General features: G+C 36.7%; 1 protein-coding gene across 19 annotated transcripts in view; it reads left to right on the top strand.

Annotated features, from left to right (window-relative positions):
* Positions 1-17,466, top strand: part of R3HDM1 (R3H domain containing 1) — an 89,155-nt gene that overhangs the window by 32,197 nt on the left and 39,492 nt on the right. For 15 of the 19 annotated variants that reach the window (XM_042783761.1, XM_042783757.1, XM_042783754.1 and 12 more), the window contains 4 exons: positions 2,603-2,811; positions 4,233-4,443; positions 12,598-12,639; positions 13,087-13,176. In XM_042783761.1, coding sequence (XP_042639695.1) covers positions 4,273-4,443; positions 12,598-12,639; positions 13,087-13,176 — 303 coding nt within the window. In that variant the 5' untranslated portion in view covers positions 2,603-2,811; positions 4,233-4,272. Of the gene's footprint in view, positions 1-2,417; positions 2,436-2,602; positions 2,812-4,232; positions 4,444-12,597; positions 12,640-13,086; positions 13,177-17,466 lie in introns of those variants that run through there. The other 4 variants (XM_042783759.1, XM_042783766.1, XM_042783752.1 and 1 more) reach the window with 3 other exon arrangements.

The raw sequence follows: 17,466 nt of genomic DNA, 5'->3' as shown, positions 1-17,466 counted from the left end.
TTCTACTGTAGCTTACATAGCACGCAATTTGCAGGCTTTAAATATATCTGCAGGTGAAAAATCTGTTCATGACAAGTTATAAGCAGGTTTGCAGTTAAGTTGTTGTAGAAAATGAGGGCTTTTTTTCTTGTGCATCAGTTTTCTGGATTGACACAGGCAAGAAAGTACATTTGCCACATGAGTTTTGCTAACGGAGTATGCTGATAGTCTTTTTTTTTTTTAATGGTGTTGCAAAGGAACAGGAACTCTTAGTGGATTTGACAGAATTAAAGAAAAATCTTCAAGATGTTGATTACAGTTACTATATCTGTGACTAGTACCGGGAGTAGCAAATAAATTACACTTATTTTTCAAGATTACACTTGCAACTGGACATAAATGGGTCTTTTCCTGTCTTCAGCCTGTAATCATTTTTAACATTTCTCTAAATATAATACAAATCATATGTCAGCCAACAAAAGCAAACAGCATCTCTGCTTAAGTCTTGTGTACAGTAGAGGTGGATAGTCTGAGATGCTTCATAAGTTTTAAATTACCATGAGGATTGTCTGGAAAAACTAACTCAACAACCAAACAGTACTGCATATCTTTTGTTGCATTTCTGCAGCTTTTTATTTCCAATTTGTTCTTTCATCTATAATCATTTCCCCTCCATTAGATTCAGTGAATAGGGTCTTTTACAGGCCTGAATCACAGCCCATCTCTTATCTTTCTTTACCATATTTCTTTGCAGCAAGATTTATTAAGTCAAAATGTCTATCATATCTCATCTCTCTTATCAAACTGTATGTTTCTTAAGATCTAGAAAATTGTAGCCAGGCTTTAATCTCACCTGCAAGGAAACCTGCAGGTCTGTGGGCTGTTTGTGCCACCGCCGTCTTCTCAGTCATACTGAGGGAGGAATTCAGCAGGATCAGGTGTTCTCAGAGTTGTAACTATTAATGATGAAATAAGATATCATAGCACTTAAGGAAGAGGTGATAAATGCTACACACTGTTTAAATTATTTTAAATAATTCTTACCCAAATCTCTTTTGAAGGATATATTTGGGAGGCACGGGCGATGTACATTATTCTTCATTCTTTCTGTGCATGTATCTTCTCAAGTGTAGCTTTCTGCTGTTTTTACAGTTGTTTTCCAGGAAGAGATTGAGAGATTGCCATATCTTTATGTGTATACAGAATGATTTGAATACAAGCTGCTGATACTGTTGTGGAATATAGAGAATATGAAGTATTTGCTTTCTTTTGTTTCCTTGTAAATTCTACTTCTAATTTTCAGTTCTGCAGGTTTTTCTTCAAACAGGAAATGGCTTTTCTGTCATGTAAAGTCAGCGTTCTGTTTAGCTAGTTTTCTGTTATGTTATTTTATATTGAACTCTTTGTTTTGACATAACATTAAAGCTGTTAAAAAGCTGGGCCCTGCTACAGCGTGACCTTGTAATTTTGATAGTAACTGCTTTCTAGTGACCTCATACTGCAGAATGCTTACATGCTTTCAGGTTCAGCTAAGATGGAACTTGTTGGAGACATTAAGATCTTGCACGACTTGTCTTTCCATCCTTTCTTGCTGCCTGCAGTACAACTCTTCATTTTGAAAGAGAACAGTTTAGTGCAGGTTCTTCACATACATTGATTAAAATAATGTTTATAATCATTGTGTAAACATCTCATTTGTTTCTTAATTTCACTTCAAACAATTCTGACTTTTTTCACTTGTTTGTTTTCCTGAAACAGTTCTAATTATCATGTTACTCACATGGAAATTAAGTAGCTCAGCTGAGGTAACAGAAGTTATTGATGTTTATTATTCTTTGTACTGGTTTTAATAAGCCCCTGACTAGAGAAAAGTGTTTGGGGAATGCAATACAGAGATCCTTTTCAGCTATTTTTATTTCAGTATATCTTTCACAGGTTTGAAAGATAGTTATTTGTGTTCTTTGCTTTAGGATATTTTTCCTATGTTCATAGGTTATATTTTGTTTCCTATTAGATGTCTGTTGTTGCCTACCACCTCAAATGCATGCTTCCTTGTGGGTGGTGATATTACTTATTTCTCAGAAAAGCAAATCTGAAAAAGAGGGAAGATGGAATATTGTCAGTTTTGTAGAAACTTGTAAATCCTCATTCAAGGGCAATTACTTTGTTGAATAAAATGAAATTGTCTTCTGTAATTCAAGTTCCCTAAAATATGGATTATGTATTGTGGTTAGATTATTAACTATGACAAAGAAGAAAATGCTGTTGTGCTACCAGGGATTTGTGAGTTTTCATGGCCTATTATTCCTCCACACCTGCTGGGCTGCTTATTTCAAACTGTCTTTTCAGAGTCTTCTGGAAGATACCTGCTTGTTTATAGAAACAGAGTTTCACTAGGAATGCCAGCAAAACATTTGTTCTGTCTACTTTTTAACTCTGTAATACAGAAATATCATGTAAGTCTAATGAAAAATATTAAAACTGGTAGATAAAGCAAATAGAACAAATAAATATTCTCTGATTTTTTTTTTTTTCTTGAAATTACTAAGTTTTGAGGTGTCATGTTCCCTCTCCTCTCCCACCCCAAATAAAAGTATTGTGTATTTCCTTTGTTGATTTTTAGGCATTTGAAAGGGATGTTCTTGCTGATTCAAGACAACATAGTTCTGTCCGGGACTCTACACTGGGGATAAGGACATGGGACGTCTCTTGCCGGATTCCAGATGGTTCATTACAACTGACATCTTGGTTGACAACTGTGAAAAGGAACTTTGGATTATTTTATTTTACTTTTGTGGGAGACCACAGTCCCCAAACTGTAGGACGTATCAGGTATTAAATCACTGATACTTACTTAATCTTTTCCATAATGTTGTTTGGTTGTTATTTGTGTTCTGTGAAGGACTTCAAGCATTCAGATCTTACTCTTCGTTTCTTTTAAGAAATGGAAAAATTTTGTTTTTACATCTTGCACTGTGACTGAGTAATGACAAAAAGTTGTATTTTGTACTTCTTAGGGAAAACTGGGGTGGATCGGTTATAGCTTTTAATCATTAGAATTATCTTTATATAGTAGTTGAAATTATTATAAATTATAATTACTGATAATTGTCGTTATTGTGCTAATTACCAAAGCTGTCTCTATATATTTTTTTATTGCTTTTGAGAGATTCCTTAATTTTATTATGACTGTTTTCTCTAGATTTATTATAAAATCATAGAATACTTTGGGTTGGAAGGGACCTTAAAGATCATCCAGTCCCAACCCCCCTGCCATGGGCAGGGCCCCCTTCCCCCAGCCCAGGTTGCTCCCAGCCCCGTCCAACCTGGCCTTGAACCCTTCCAGGGAGGGGGCACCCACAGCTGCTCTGGGCACCCTGGGCCAGTGTCTCACCGCCCTCACAGGGAAGAATTTCTTCCTTCTATCTAATCTAAATCTACCCTTTGTCAGTTAAACACTGTCACCCATTGTCACCCCACCCCCCACTCCCCCACCCCCTGATCACGAGTCCCTCCCCACCTTTCCTGTCCCCACTTTAAGCCCTGGGAGGCCACTTTAAGGCCTTCCTGGAGCCTTCTCCAGTCTGAACCCCCCAACTCTCTCAGCCCGGCCTCCCAGGGGAGCTGCTCCAGCCCCCCGAGCATCTTCGTGGCCTCCTCTGGCCCCGCTCGAGCAGCTCCGTGTCCTTCTGCTGTTGGGGCCCCAGAGCTGGACACAGTAGGTAACTGCATCTTACCTACATTTAGTAGGTAAAATAGTTCCTGCATTCAGAACTTGTCCAGTTGTTACCTGGCAACTAGGAAACTTAAAAGCTTTAATGAAATTTATGAATGATTGCATACTTGGTGCATTAGGATTCATGTACTTACTTTCAGCCCTTTTAAAATAAATCTGTATGTAATTCTGTCTTCCAAATGAGAAAAATTTCCCTTGTTTCTGTTGGAAGCTATTTTGGAGTATCTGAACGCTTAGGTATATATTTTAAAGTACAGAAGGGAAAATCTGCAAGCATTATCCTATAGCGTAGCTCTTCTCATTTGTATGGATGGATGTTATTTTAAGCCTCTTGATAGAAGTGTTTAAAAAGAAAATGATCACCCTGTCTCTCTGATACAAGACAGGCAAAAATATCATAACAGGACAATGAATCCGTTTTGCATCAAAATCATGTTTATTTTGGGTAGCTGTTTAGGTATGGTTGTTTTAATTAATTTAAAGTTACTCAGTGATCCACTTTTTCTTTGTCCTAAAGGTTCCATATTTCTTGTAGAAATTTAAAATAACCTTTTCTAATGAGGATGTCTGATATTCTTACTGTAAAAGATGAAACTGATGCAATGAAGGGTTCAGAAGCTGAATTTAAAGATACAGACCCAGTTGAAAACCTTATAAAATCAGGAAGTCAGGAGCAGATTCAAGCAGAAAAGGATGAAAATTGTCCTGATAACAAAAACAATATGCCGGTAAGAAGCTTTTAATTTTATTTTTAACTAGTATATTAAGTTAAATAAGCTTGTGTCTTGTTCTTCTCCCTTTCTCGTGTTCCTCTTAAATGTTTCTTTGGTTCAGGTCAGGAAAACTTGATCGGGGTTAGGGAAGCAAGTAGCATGATTATTGCATCCTCTCTCCTCCTTTGCCGAGTTTCACTGTTTACCAACTCTCGTATTTAGATGAATATAATTTTTAATTGTTTGAAGTAGATGAGTGGTTTTCATGGGAACCAGACAGTCTGTCCATGTCTGTGTTTCCCTGAGTGCTTATGTGAAGTTGAGTCTTTTCATTGTAGCAGAACAAGGGAAAAACTCAGCACTCAACTGTCTTTTGCTGTTGCTGAATCATGGCTGAGTTTCAGAGACTGGGTTCCATTAAGAATACGCTATATAGTAATAGTGTGGTTTGAACAAAACTCTAAAATGTTGAGCGTTGCTTGTATGAACAAAGCACTAGAGCACAGCTCAGCATGACAGGCCTGAGTAGCAGTGACCAATCTAGGGCTCTTGAGCTGTGTGCAGTTTACAGGTGGCTCAGGTGTAACTTCTACAGCAGAGCTGTACAGCATAAAGCTAAAGTAATCAGATATAAGTAATCCAAATCCCCAGGTGCCAGAGGAATCCAGCCAGCAGAGCTCCTGAGGCCAGTAGGTCTGGATCGTGCCCTAGCCACCAGAGGAAGGCCCAGCCCCTTTCTCCCTACATCAATGGTGGAGTGAGCTGGTGAGCTATCATCCCATCTTGGCTGCTAGCTGTTACTCCCTATCCATATATTCTCTTTTCCTCCGTCCTTCACAGCTTGACAATTTCAGTATGTGTTTTATTAGTTCGGAAAGCTTAAGCAGGCTTCATGCATACACTGAAGAGCTTATATATATAAATGAATGGTCTTTGCAAGGTGGGAGATGTGCCTATAAAGAAATTGTGGCATCAAATTTCAAGTGAGAAGGAGGCAGGCAAAATAGTATGAAATATCTCGTTTTAAAGGAGAACACAGCAATAAGGATGGGTTAAGAATTTATGGCAGCAGATTTAATACCTCGGAGGTTTAGTTGTCCAGTTAGCGTTTATGCTCAAATCTTCTGAAAAATGGGTTTCTCTCACATGGGACAAACTAGCTAAGTGCTAGCTGACACTCTCGTCTTGGTCATTGAAGAATGTGTCTTAGATGAGGTGAGGAGGTAAGGAAAGCAACTGAAATTTTCTGGCACAACTTGGAAAACGAAGCAAATTTCTAAGAGAATACACAGAAGCTTATGTTTGACAAAAAAAAAAAAAAAAGGTTTCTATTGGAATTTTTTGTCTGTGGGTTAATAATAAACAATTTTCTGATAAAAATCCTGATTGGGATATGGGGTATGGCAGTTTTCTCTTGTGGGCTGCAAAACCAGGACAGTAGCTTATTAGATTCTTGTTATTGAGAATTGAGTAAAAGGTTCTTCTGGGAGTAGTTTTGTTCAAGACTAACAATTCAGTATTCCACTGAGTGAACTAAGCTCCATCGGCTATGTTAAATTGCTTCCAAATAAATCTTGTAGACCACTGTAATAACAATACAGTCTTACACTTTAATATCTGCTGGCTTTATGAAGGCTGGCATCAATGTAAATAGGTAATTTTATGGAAAAAAAATAAATCCTTTAAATGAAATATTTCTCCTGTAATGTATGAGAAATAACTGCTACTGAAGAGCTGGTAGATGTTATAGCTGAGCTGGTATTTTCTTTAATCAATTACTATCCTAGTAATGAGTCTTGAAAATTGTAATTTTTTTTTCTTACAGTTCAGTAACTTTGGAAAAATTTCATTCACATTTTCTCATTCAACAAATCTAATTCAACAGATTTTTAGTGTGGAAACTTCTATGAGACTCAAGTGGCAAATCTGCCTTCCTGCAAACAAATGTTTCTGGATAGTCAGACCTAATCTAGAGAAATAAATCTGTCAGCAGCTGTGGGGTTAGAGGGGGTTGGTTGCTTGGTTTTGTTCTTATGCAGGAGTAATAGCTGGTGGCTGAAATAATTATCTAGAATACTCGAGATGAACAACTGTGTAATGAAGGCTGTTGGGTGGACATGGCTTTATTGTTGTCTTCAGTTAGTGTGGATGTGAGTGTTGTGTCCAGGAGTCTATTGGAATCAGAACATTGCTGTTACATGAGTAGTGTGATTAAAAACTGGAGTTTGTAGGCTGAGGATGTTGATTTCCAGAGTGGTAGGAAGACAATTACAAACTGGAACCTTGCTGAAGTAAGCCCTTTGCAACAATTGAAGTCAACAAAAGTTAATGTCACATGTACTGTGGTAGCTGCTAGTGAAAATTTGTATGACACATGCTTTCAACGAAAAAGCCTCAAATATATTTTATGCTAAAACACAAAACAAAAAATTTGGACTGTCCATAGTAAACAAACTATGTTCTACTGGGAACAGTAGTAGAGTTGTCAGCAAGTTTTGAACTAGTGCATGATTAAACAGTTTAATTAGTGAAATTTCACTGGATATACTACTTTCCATTAAGTGCAGGTTAAATGTTACTATAGTAAGTAAAAAAAAAAAAAAAAAATACAAAGTATTTGCTGAGAAATGCTAGAGAAGAATACCAGAAGTTTATTGGAATTCGTTGTGGTCTTTTGTTTACTAATTGAGTATATCAGAGGATGGGTTGGGGGGGGTGGGAGTTGTATGGGGTTTGATTTTTTGGCTTTCTTAACTAGTAGTTAATTGCTTAGTAGGTTTCATACCTATTGGCAAACTACATTCATATTCCCAAGTACAGTTATCACTTGATTTCTAACTTCACAGGCACGTAAGAAACAGTATATGAAATCTCCTCTGTCTAAACCTATCATGGTTTGAGTTCAGGTATGTTTCTGGATCTTCACAATTCCAGAAACTGGTGATTATATTTTGAAATGTAACTGTGGCTCTAAATCCCAGATTATTTTGAGGTGTTGTGCATTTGTAACCTATTTGCAGTTGCGTACGCAGTTGGAGGTACAATGTAAATGAGAAAAATCTTAGAGTACATGGATAGCACTACCAATTTCTTTAAGCAGTACAAGAGTAGTATAATTAATATAGCGGTTATTAGGGAAGATTTTTGAATTGTCATATTTTGAAGTGACCATCAAGTAACATTTAAATGGGACTGGAAGTAAGAGTCACTAATGATAAGTACTTTTACAGAAGTCTTGTGCATATCAGCATTATGGTAGTTTTTTGTGATCAAAAAGGTTTTGATTCACCAGTTACTGTTGCCTCCCACCTGTTAATTTTATCCAGGTCAGGTGAGAACATGTTAATTCTGAATTAGGTAGAATACAGTGTCTGACATTTGCCTTTGTCACTGGGTGATGGGAGAGGCATCCACTCTAAGGACTGCTGTTACAAAGTTAACGTGTCGGGAAATACTGACAAAAAATTAAACATGCTGGATTTACCTCATAGGATAGTGTCTTTTAATCACTATTAGGAAGTCCTTGTTGCATGTTTTGTTGTTTGTTTTTTTAAACACAAAAAAATTTTAAATCTCTAACAACTCACATTGGTTTATGTACGATCCAGAAAAGGATGTTTGTTCTTATTCTACAAACCATGTATTATGGGGGCTGGGGGTAAGAAGAATGTTAGTCTTAAGTACTGTCATCTCTGCATTGGAAAATAACCATTAATAAGTAGATATAAGATCTCTGATGGGATGATGATTGCCAAGGCAGTAAAAGACTGAGAGAAAGCGAGCTGCGTATCACTATGTATCGGGAGAAGCACTTGCAAGCTGTGGAGAGTAAAACCAAACTACCACCAACAAAAAAAGCCTTGTGGAAGCATGGAGGCTGGTGCATGAGTGCGGGAGTTGTGTGCATCCACCATATAATATGGGCAAGGCAAGTGTTTTAGTAAGTGAGTATAATTCTGGTTTGGTTTTATGCTAATTAAGCAGATATCCCTGTCCTTTGGAGGAATTAGATTAATTTTTTTACTTAGCAACTAGACATTTCTCTTTCTACAAGTTTCTTCCTTCCATACTAGCACAAACCTTTCTTTTCTCTCTCTGTTCCACTGCTTGAGTTCTCTGAAGCCTTTCTTTGCTTCTTCCCCAGCTGTTTTGGTCTTGTCAGGATTTACCTGTCTTTGTCTCCAAAATTTGTGACTTAATACTTTTTAATAGATAAGTGATCGGGCAGATTTTGTTTAGTTACTTGTGAACTGTTGAAAATGTCTCTATGTCCAATGGTGAAACTTTTTCCATCACTCATCCTCTACCGTGTCATGGAAAATTGCTGTCACTACTCAGTAATACAGGACAGCAAGTCACCATAGACCATGCTGTTCTTTGCCTCAGTATTACAGAGCTACCTGTGGTTCTTAGGGCTGTAGGTAGCCCTTAACTGGTTTTAAAATTGAGACCTAATTTAGAGGAAAGGTGAAAAACTCGATGTCCTTAGAACACTATTTGTTCAGGTCTGTCATGTCATACCTGTCCTCTGAATGGTACTTCAGAAATAGATATAATACCTTCTCACAAAACCTTTCACACTTCTAAATTTGCCATCTCGTGCCTGACCTGTTTTTATCCAACTTGTTTAGACAGCATAGTGGTAATAGGGGAGGGTGTGTAACAGCTCCAGATCTTTAGTTTGTATTTAATATACGTGATCTGTGGAGCTAACTATGAAAAAAGAAAATAGTCAAATAAATACTTCTACTGAAAGCCTGGATATATATGATTATATGTGTTTGGTAAACTATCTGAGTTCCCTTTTTATTTTGTAGTTGGAAATGAAGCATAGTAGTTGGTCTTAAAAGTTGGTGGGTTTTTTTAAAGATAAGAATCTTATCATTATTTTCATTGTGCAATTGTTCAGAGTACTTGCTTTTAAACACTGTCTTGAAATCATGCCCATAATGACTTTAAATGGGGCATAAATTTATTTTTAATCTTGCTTTCATTAGCGCAGTGTTTTCTCAAGTCAGTAAAAGTCTGAGAGCTGCAAATATAAAGAAATTGCTTAATTTGCACTCACTAAGGATTACATATTCTAAAATAGCTATAAATTGTTTTTCACAAATGGGGAACAAAAAGATGCTCTGTAGGAGCAAAACCTAGTAAATGCAGAGAAAGTAGGACAGGACTAAAATGCATGAACCTGAAAAGAGAGAAAATGTGCATTAACAGCTACAACATGCATTGATTACTTATTATCCTGGAATTCCAGGGGAAATGTAGTTATCTTGGTTTTGCCCAAGAAAGGAACTGTGCCCACTTACCTTCAATTTGTGTGAGTTCAGTTACTGTTGATACGACAGGACTTTGGGTTTTATAATTCCAGGCATAGACCTTATGTCCTAGGCCTTTTCTCACATTACTTGTCCCTGCAGTCCAGCCATACCAGGTTTATTCCAATGCTTCTCACCTGTCAACTGTGTGATGCTTGTTCCTCGCAGTCACAGCTGGATGTGGGGGCTTGCATTTCAGGTTTTGACATCCTTAAAGTCATGCAGGAAAACAAGGAATCCACACCTATCAAAGGACTGTTTTACAAGGCAGTTGTTTCTACATGACAAGTCTTAAGGCGATGGGTGGGATGATACTTGGCTCATGTGTAACTTTGAGGTTTCAGTCATTTCAGTCAAGGGAGAATCTCCTTCCTACAGTGGCCCTCAGCTCTCCTCAGTGTTACTGGTGTTGGTTAGGTCCCTAAAAACTGTCAGATGCTCATGAAATTCAGCACCAGGGTATTCAAATACCTTAGTTTACTACCCTGAATATCCTATGTTGCTTTGGTTAACTTATTCCTCATAGGTAGCAAACGCCTATTTTTAAAAAAATCTTTAAATGAAACATAATTGACAGTGTCATTTGGGTTGGTTTTCCAACCTGGAAACAGAACTGTAATTGTGCAAGCAAAGTGGAAGATAAGATACAACACACATTAAACAGTTAAAGGAATGTACCATCAAACTTGTCCTATTGTGATTGAAATCTGAAATCCACATGAATTATAAACTTTCTTACAAAGATTTCAGATTTGATACTAGATCATTTCAATATCTGAATTAAATTTTGAGGTATTTGCTTCACTTTATCTGGCATGAACAAACATACTTAAGTTTGGGTTGCTATGAATTCCTGAAACTTTTCTGAGATAAGGTGAGGACGAGATACATTCTTTGTATAGATCTTAAATAAATTTAATTATGATATGGTTTCTGCTTACCAGCAACAATCTCTTCTCTGTTTTTTTTGAAGTCACTCTTAAAAATAATTGAAATATATATATATATCTTATCTAGTTAGTGAGCAGTAACTTATGTATAATATTTTGGTTAATAGTATTAGAAATTCTGTTTGACTAGTTGAAAATGTCTTATATCATTATAAGTAAGTTGATTTCCCCCCCCCCCCTCTTTCTGCTCCCCCCCCTCCAATGGTAGATCTGGCGTGTTTGCTTCCATATACTCTTTTCAGTTACATACTGGCTTCAAAGCTTCCAAAGTTTTGCAGAAGGTAAACAACTGCCCAAGTGTAGATTCTTTTGCCTGCTGCTTTGACAGTGAACTAAGGACTCCACTGGCAGTGCTGATTTGATTTTTTTTAAGTTCACACTACTTGATTTCAATCCACCCAGGATAATTGATGCTGGAGTAATTGATATGAGGCTGGGAAATCATCCAGTTCTGGAAAGTTTCGTAGCTTGGTATAGTAGAAACTTTGCCAGGTAAATGCAGAGTGCCAGCTTTCAATATGCAATGTACGCTTTCAGTGTAGCTGATTGGAGGGAAAAAATATTTTCTAGGTAACAGCAAAACTCCAAGTCTCTGTAGCGTTCCAGGTATGAGAACATTTGAACTCTCTTTGCTGCTCAAAATCTCAGCAAGCTTTAAAAAAAACTGATGATGAGTTCAGTTAGTTTTCAGTGCTGGCATTTAAAATCCTGTTATATAGTGAAATGAGCTGAAATGAGCTTTCCTGCTGCTGTTCTTCAGCTAAGCTGGAGCAACCTCCAGAAAAAGACATTTGGGACCTGAGAAAAACTAGAGAAATAGTGGTTCTTTTACCTTCACGTGATAGAACCCGTTGTTGTAGGTTAGGTGTTCTTTTTAGCAATATGTCCTGCTGAGAAATTAAGGTACTTGATAGACCTCTGCTCCTATGAGCCTAGGCCAAGGAAGGCTCTCGTCATGTACAAGTATTAGGCCTGTGCTCTGTAAAACCAGATCTGTTAAAGACTTGGCTATTCATCAGTTTTAGTTCTACAGTGAAACCAATACTTACGTTACATCACTGTAAGCGCTTCTATTCCTGTGTAACTGTTACAGAGTTGAGTTAGTTTAAACCATGCAGTTAAGAAATTGTTACTTCTGTTGATTCAAATGTATCTTTCAATCATGCATACTGTAGTAAAATTCTGGTAATGCTTTTTTTTAAAAAAAAAAACAGTAGTAATAGAAGAAGGGATCTGGGAGGAGAAGGGGCATATTAATGCATAGTAAGTTACTAAAATGGCTCTGGGAGGAGAAAGAGCATAATAATGCATAATAAGTTACTGAAAATAAAAATAAAAAAAAAACAAACAAACAAAAAAAAAACCACCAATAGCCCATTTTGAAGTCCACTTTCATAGTCCTGAGATGAAAGAAAAAGCCCATGTTTTAACATGCTTATGATAGGTCTTCATCTGTTCCCCTGGTAGAGGCAGTGCTGCTTCCTCACCCTTCTAAGTTTTTTTTTTTCATATCATTTTTCCAGGTAGGTTAAAGGAATAGGAAGAAAAATTATAAAAACTGTGTCATGTTGCCAAGGAAATTAGGACACAAAAATTTAAAATGTAGGAGCTGGCTGAGAGTAGACTGCTTGGATTTTACTGAACAAGAATAATGCTTGCTTCGTGTTAAATTCCTGTAATAGCTGTTGTTGATAAATGAAGAAGAGAAATCAAGGACAAGCACGATGAAATTGGGAGAGCATATAATCCTTTGGCCAAAAACACCTGCTGTTCCTTTCACAGATTTGACCATCGTGTCAGTAATAACTGTTAAAGCTTTCTCTTACACAGACTTCTGCATTAATAAAATTGTACGATTAAGTTTAATATAAACCTTTTCTGTTGTGCCTATCATTCAGCGGCCAGTGCAGTCTTTTGGACAGACAGCAAAAAGGTCGAAGGTACAGTAGACTTGTGTGCTGGCATGCTAAGGAAGCCCTTCATGCTTGATGAAGCTTTGTTACTTTGTGAAAAGTGCCTTTAGTTTTATTTTTTGGCATTGAAGCTTTGTTTTATTCTGTTGGATTTTTGTCTTGCCTAGTTGTCTGCTTTTGTGGTTTGCCTTTATATTTTTGGTGGCTTTTTATTGTTATGGAGAGAAACACTTTCCTAAAGATTTTATTTACTTCCCATTAGATGTGCTCTATTGTGCTGACAGCGCCTTCAAAAGCTGCAATTGCTTGGATATTTTCATCCTAAAGGAAATTATTTGTTCTATTGAAAATATTAAAAATGCAGTTTTCTGCCATTTTGTTCTACATAGAATGAATGGAAAAATAATGGCTTATGGTATATTTATATAATTTTTTTATAAGCCAGAGTTTTTAATTTTACATACTTTCCTTTAGTCAAACACAAAGTTAAAGTTAGTTCGGAGCCTTGCTGTATGTGAAGAATATCCACCACCTCCCACAGCTGAAATATCACGGGACTTCCAGGTAAAAATCACATTACTGAAGTTTCTGAAACAATTTGAAATAACTTACTGTTCAAAAGAAAGTCTTTTGGGTACTCTTTGAATATGCAGACACCATACGATTTCAATTTTTTTTTTTTTTTTAATAAAGCTTTAATAGAGGTGAAAGTACCAGATGAAGAATTTGCTGCTTTGTTTTTCTGAACTATAATGATTGATGTCTGGGAAAAAGGAAGAGAGGGTTTGTTAGTTGTTTTAACTTTCTAGTGTTAAGTGCACTTGAGGCAGTCTTAAGCTGTTTAAGTGCTGTCTGCCATCAGTAAGGCAGAAAAATGATAATTAATATGCAGCATAATTTATCAGCTCTGTATATTTAGAAAATTTAACCAGTTTTAAGTCTTGGTGTTTTAACTGAATTCCTGCATATTAGTCATAATTATTGGTAGTTCTGTTAACACGTGTCCGAGGTATGTCTGATGAGCAATATATTAAGATGATATAACACACTTAAAGAAGTTCCTAAATGCTGGACAAAGTATGTAAAAATACTTTAGAGAATTTTAAAGAAAATCTAGCTTTCCTGACTTGACCTTTGTACCAGTCTCTGTTTTTAGAGCAAAATACTATTACTGGTTTTATTTCTTTGTGTGAATGAGGGGTATCAAAATGCTTTTCTTTCTTCACTCCTAACAAATCTAAAATTAGTGGATTACTCAGCATGTTAACTTCTTTTGCTGTTATTTGGAAAGACTCTAAATTCCCTTTTCATAACAAGTAGAAGGAATCAGTAGAATAGCAGGGTATGATGGGGTTTTGCTGAGAGAGTGGTAATTCAGTTTTGAGGAAGGAGGGATGTTGAGAACTCATATAGGTATTTGTCAAGCTAATTAAAATTTTCTAATATTGAACCGCAAAGTATCTAGGTTTGATTTTTCTTCCTTGGGAAAACTGAGAAAATTATTTTTCGCAGTTCTTTAATATGCCAATCTTTGAATAGCTGACTAGAGAAGTTTTGAAACTAGGCCTGCTAATTTGAAGAAAATCTAAGTCTTAGATTGGTACGGGCTGTAGAGTAAGAGATTAAAAGGCAACAGAAAAGCTAATGCTATTTATGTGATTTACAACCCTGTTGTAATGTTTTGCATAAGGTTAACAGAATTGACTGAGATCTAATTCAGATCTTGTTTAGTCTGAAGCAGTAGGGTTTAACTTTTTCAGTCACTGTATCTAATTACAGGGTGAGAGGATCCTAATTTGATGGACTCCAGAGTATATTTCAAACATAAGAGATGTTACGATTTTTAAAACCTCCAGCACTATACAACACCATGTATGTAATGGTCTAAACTCAGACACTTATAATAAGTGTTCTCTGCAGATGGTATTTGTTGCTGTGTCCTCTGAGAATCTATCCTTGGCTGTGTACTGCAAGGTGGTTCTTGAAATGAATTATTGCAGTAGTAGGAGAGATGTAAAGGCCAGTTCCACACAATTGTGTGATAATCTAAATTTGTACAAAAGGAATACCATAAAGCAGATTTTATATAAAGAAACAAAATTAGATCTAGCTGCGAGTCTTCTTTAGAAACAGTGATCTAGAAAAAATGGCTTATGAATCCCACTAACTGTGTGATTGAGAGAACATATTTAATTCTTCCCTGCAGAGTGGAGAAATGCGTGTTGAAGAGAAGAGTTAGAAGTAGGAATTCATTACAAGTTCTGATGCTGGAGTGTACATCCTATGGGGCACAGGTCTTCCATGACCCTCTGTAACAACTCGTACAGGCAATTGCTTCACTTATTTTGCTTTCTTTCCCAAAGAATCTTTGGGAATGGCATGGAAAAGTTCCTTTGTAAGCACCAGTTGGCTGCTGGCTGCCTCACACCCCACACTGTGAAACATGATGTGTATGCATTAATTCTGCTTGGGATGCGTGAGAGGTCCAGTGGCTAGGTGAAGTGAGAGACTGTCTTGCACAGCCCTCTGGCAGCACGAGAATATCCTGTGATGGCTTTCCCTTTCTGGAAAAGTCACTGCTCTGTTATATCAGTGGTTTCAACTGGAGAACGCCTTCCAGTTTTGCGTTCATATTTAAAGTAGATTTTAAGAATTAAGATTAATAAAAGTCAGCATAAAGTTGATGGTAATACTTGAAGAATCACAGTTTTTACTGGTTAGAATGTGTTAGCCTTGGTAGTATGAAAAATACACTTACTCAAGTAGGAACTGATGAGAGTTTTGGGATAACTCTGTGGTCTTTCCTGTGACTGTTTATCAGTCACACCTTCCACACTAGTGTGTACAGCTGCTTCTAGCAAGGTAAAACTCGTAGGCATGTGCAAGTGTAGAAGTCACTTAGCAAGTCACCACTTTTACTCAGAAGGCTATGATGAAAGAAATTGACAGACCAGACAAATTGTCTCAGGCAGATCAATTCATTTTCTGATATACTTGTTTATTTTTTCTTGAGCAATTGCAACATGAAAAAAGATACTGTCCCTTACTGAGAAATCTAGGTAAGAGCTCACAAATTTTTGAGTCCTAATAGTTAAAATGCAAGGGCAGCCCTTTAACTACAAGGTGCTATGAAAGTATAAGCTTATCAGTTTATTGCAGCAGGAAGAACATAACTGATTTATTTATGTTTTATCTTTGTAAATACAGGATCACTTTATTCTTTCTTGTCCTTTATGTAAATATTAGGTATCAGGGTTGTTCCGATTCTGTATGCTCTGATATGAAGTATGAACACTAGCAAAGGGTGTTCCATTTCAGCTCTTTTTAAGGAAGGGCTGTTTTCATGTGAGTAACAGTTGTTATTACAGGTAACAAGTAAATAAACCTACAAAAGATTGAACTTCTACTTCTTTGGCAAAATAAAACAACCCAAAGGAGATGGGGTTGAGGGGGAGACGACCAGGGTCTATAATGTTAGTTTATACTGACCTGTGTAATTTCAGATTAAATTCAGGTTTTAGAGATTGCTGGTAAAAAGCCAACACCCCAGGACATAGGGCCTTTAAATAATATTCTGTAGTGTTTCCTGATTCTTACCTTTTTCTCAAGTGTTGTAAACTGGAGAGATTTATCAAGTTTTGATGGTTTGGGGGGTTTTGCTTTTTGTTTGGCTGCTTCTTGTTTAATCAGGATTTGGTGACAATTATTTCTGCTACAATGAGGACTTCAGATAAGTGAATTGAGTTACAGCAAAGAGTCTTTTACATCAGTATGCCAGCAGAGACTCTCTACAAAAAGGTTGAGATTAAAAGAATTTAAGGGAATAGGAGTTAAGAGATTTTTCGGCAGTTTTCCAGTTAAATAGGTCATATTTAAATAGATGCTACAGTTTTTATAGCATGAAATCGCAAGAAAGTGCTTTTTAGTACACAGTTTTGTTGTATCACGCTTTGAAGTAGAATTGGTGGTAGTAAAAGAACTGGTTGTTCAGATGGCTATTCCTTTTTTAGCTCTCATTGGGAAAAGAAGTATGAAAATGATTACTTGCTGAAATCCTTTGACTAAACTATTGCTGTATGCTTTACTTTGGATGAGTTTAGAATATGTAGTCAATCAATTTTTCTAGTGAAGAAGAAACAGACTATGAAAATTTGCTTAATTTACTGATGGTTTTATGGAATATTATTGTGAAATGGAGAATAATGTATCGGTGTATCCAAGTCAGAAATAACTTCTTAATAAGACATGCTTGTTTCTTTTTCAAATAACTGTTATGCAGCTACTAGGTGAGCAGGAAGTGTAATGCACTTTGTAGTGACAAATAAATTGCTCGTTTGAATTATATCCAAGTTTATGAGGGGAGGAGTGCAAAGATTTATCATTTGATGTAGGGAAAAATATCATAACAAAAGGGAGAGCTGATAAAACTGTCAGCTAAACTGTTTTTCTCCTTTGAAAAAGTTGTTACTCAAAAAATGGACATTGAAACTAGTTTTTAACTATAACCTCATCAGGATAGGGTACCCACTGCCCAGCTCTGAAGGGACCAAGGTAGAGAGAGCAGTTGTTTGTGCTAGGGCAGGGAGTAGTATTGCTGCAGGTTGTGCAAGGGTGTGTTTGCATGTGACAGGGTTTTTAGCCTTGATGAATCCTGGCTATATTTAACTCTGGCCAGCTTATATGAGTGAGATCAAGTCTGTGGAATGGCACATCAGGAGAAGCTTAGAACAGGTGCCTGGATGTGGATAAGAAGAGGTTTGAAGGAAGAGTGAAGACTTGCATGGGAAAGGAGTAGGTGCAGGACAGAAGAGTGATAGGCAAGAATGGATGAGGGGCAGGTTCTCTGAGATGGGA

The sequence above is a fragment of the Tyto alba genome, unplaced genomic scaffold, assembly GCF_018691265.1.
Source record: "Tyto alba isolate M040663 unplaced genomic scaffold, T.alba_DEE_v4.0 Super-Scaffold_7, whole genome shotgun sequence".
In the NCBI taxonomy this organism is placed as follows: domain Eukaryota; kingdom Metazoa; phylum Chordata; class Aves; order Strigiformes; family Tytonidae; genus Tyto; species Tyto alba.
This window is presented reverse-complemented; position numbering and strand designations above follow the sequence as displayed.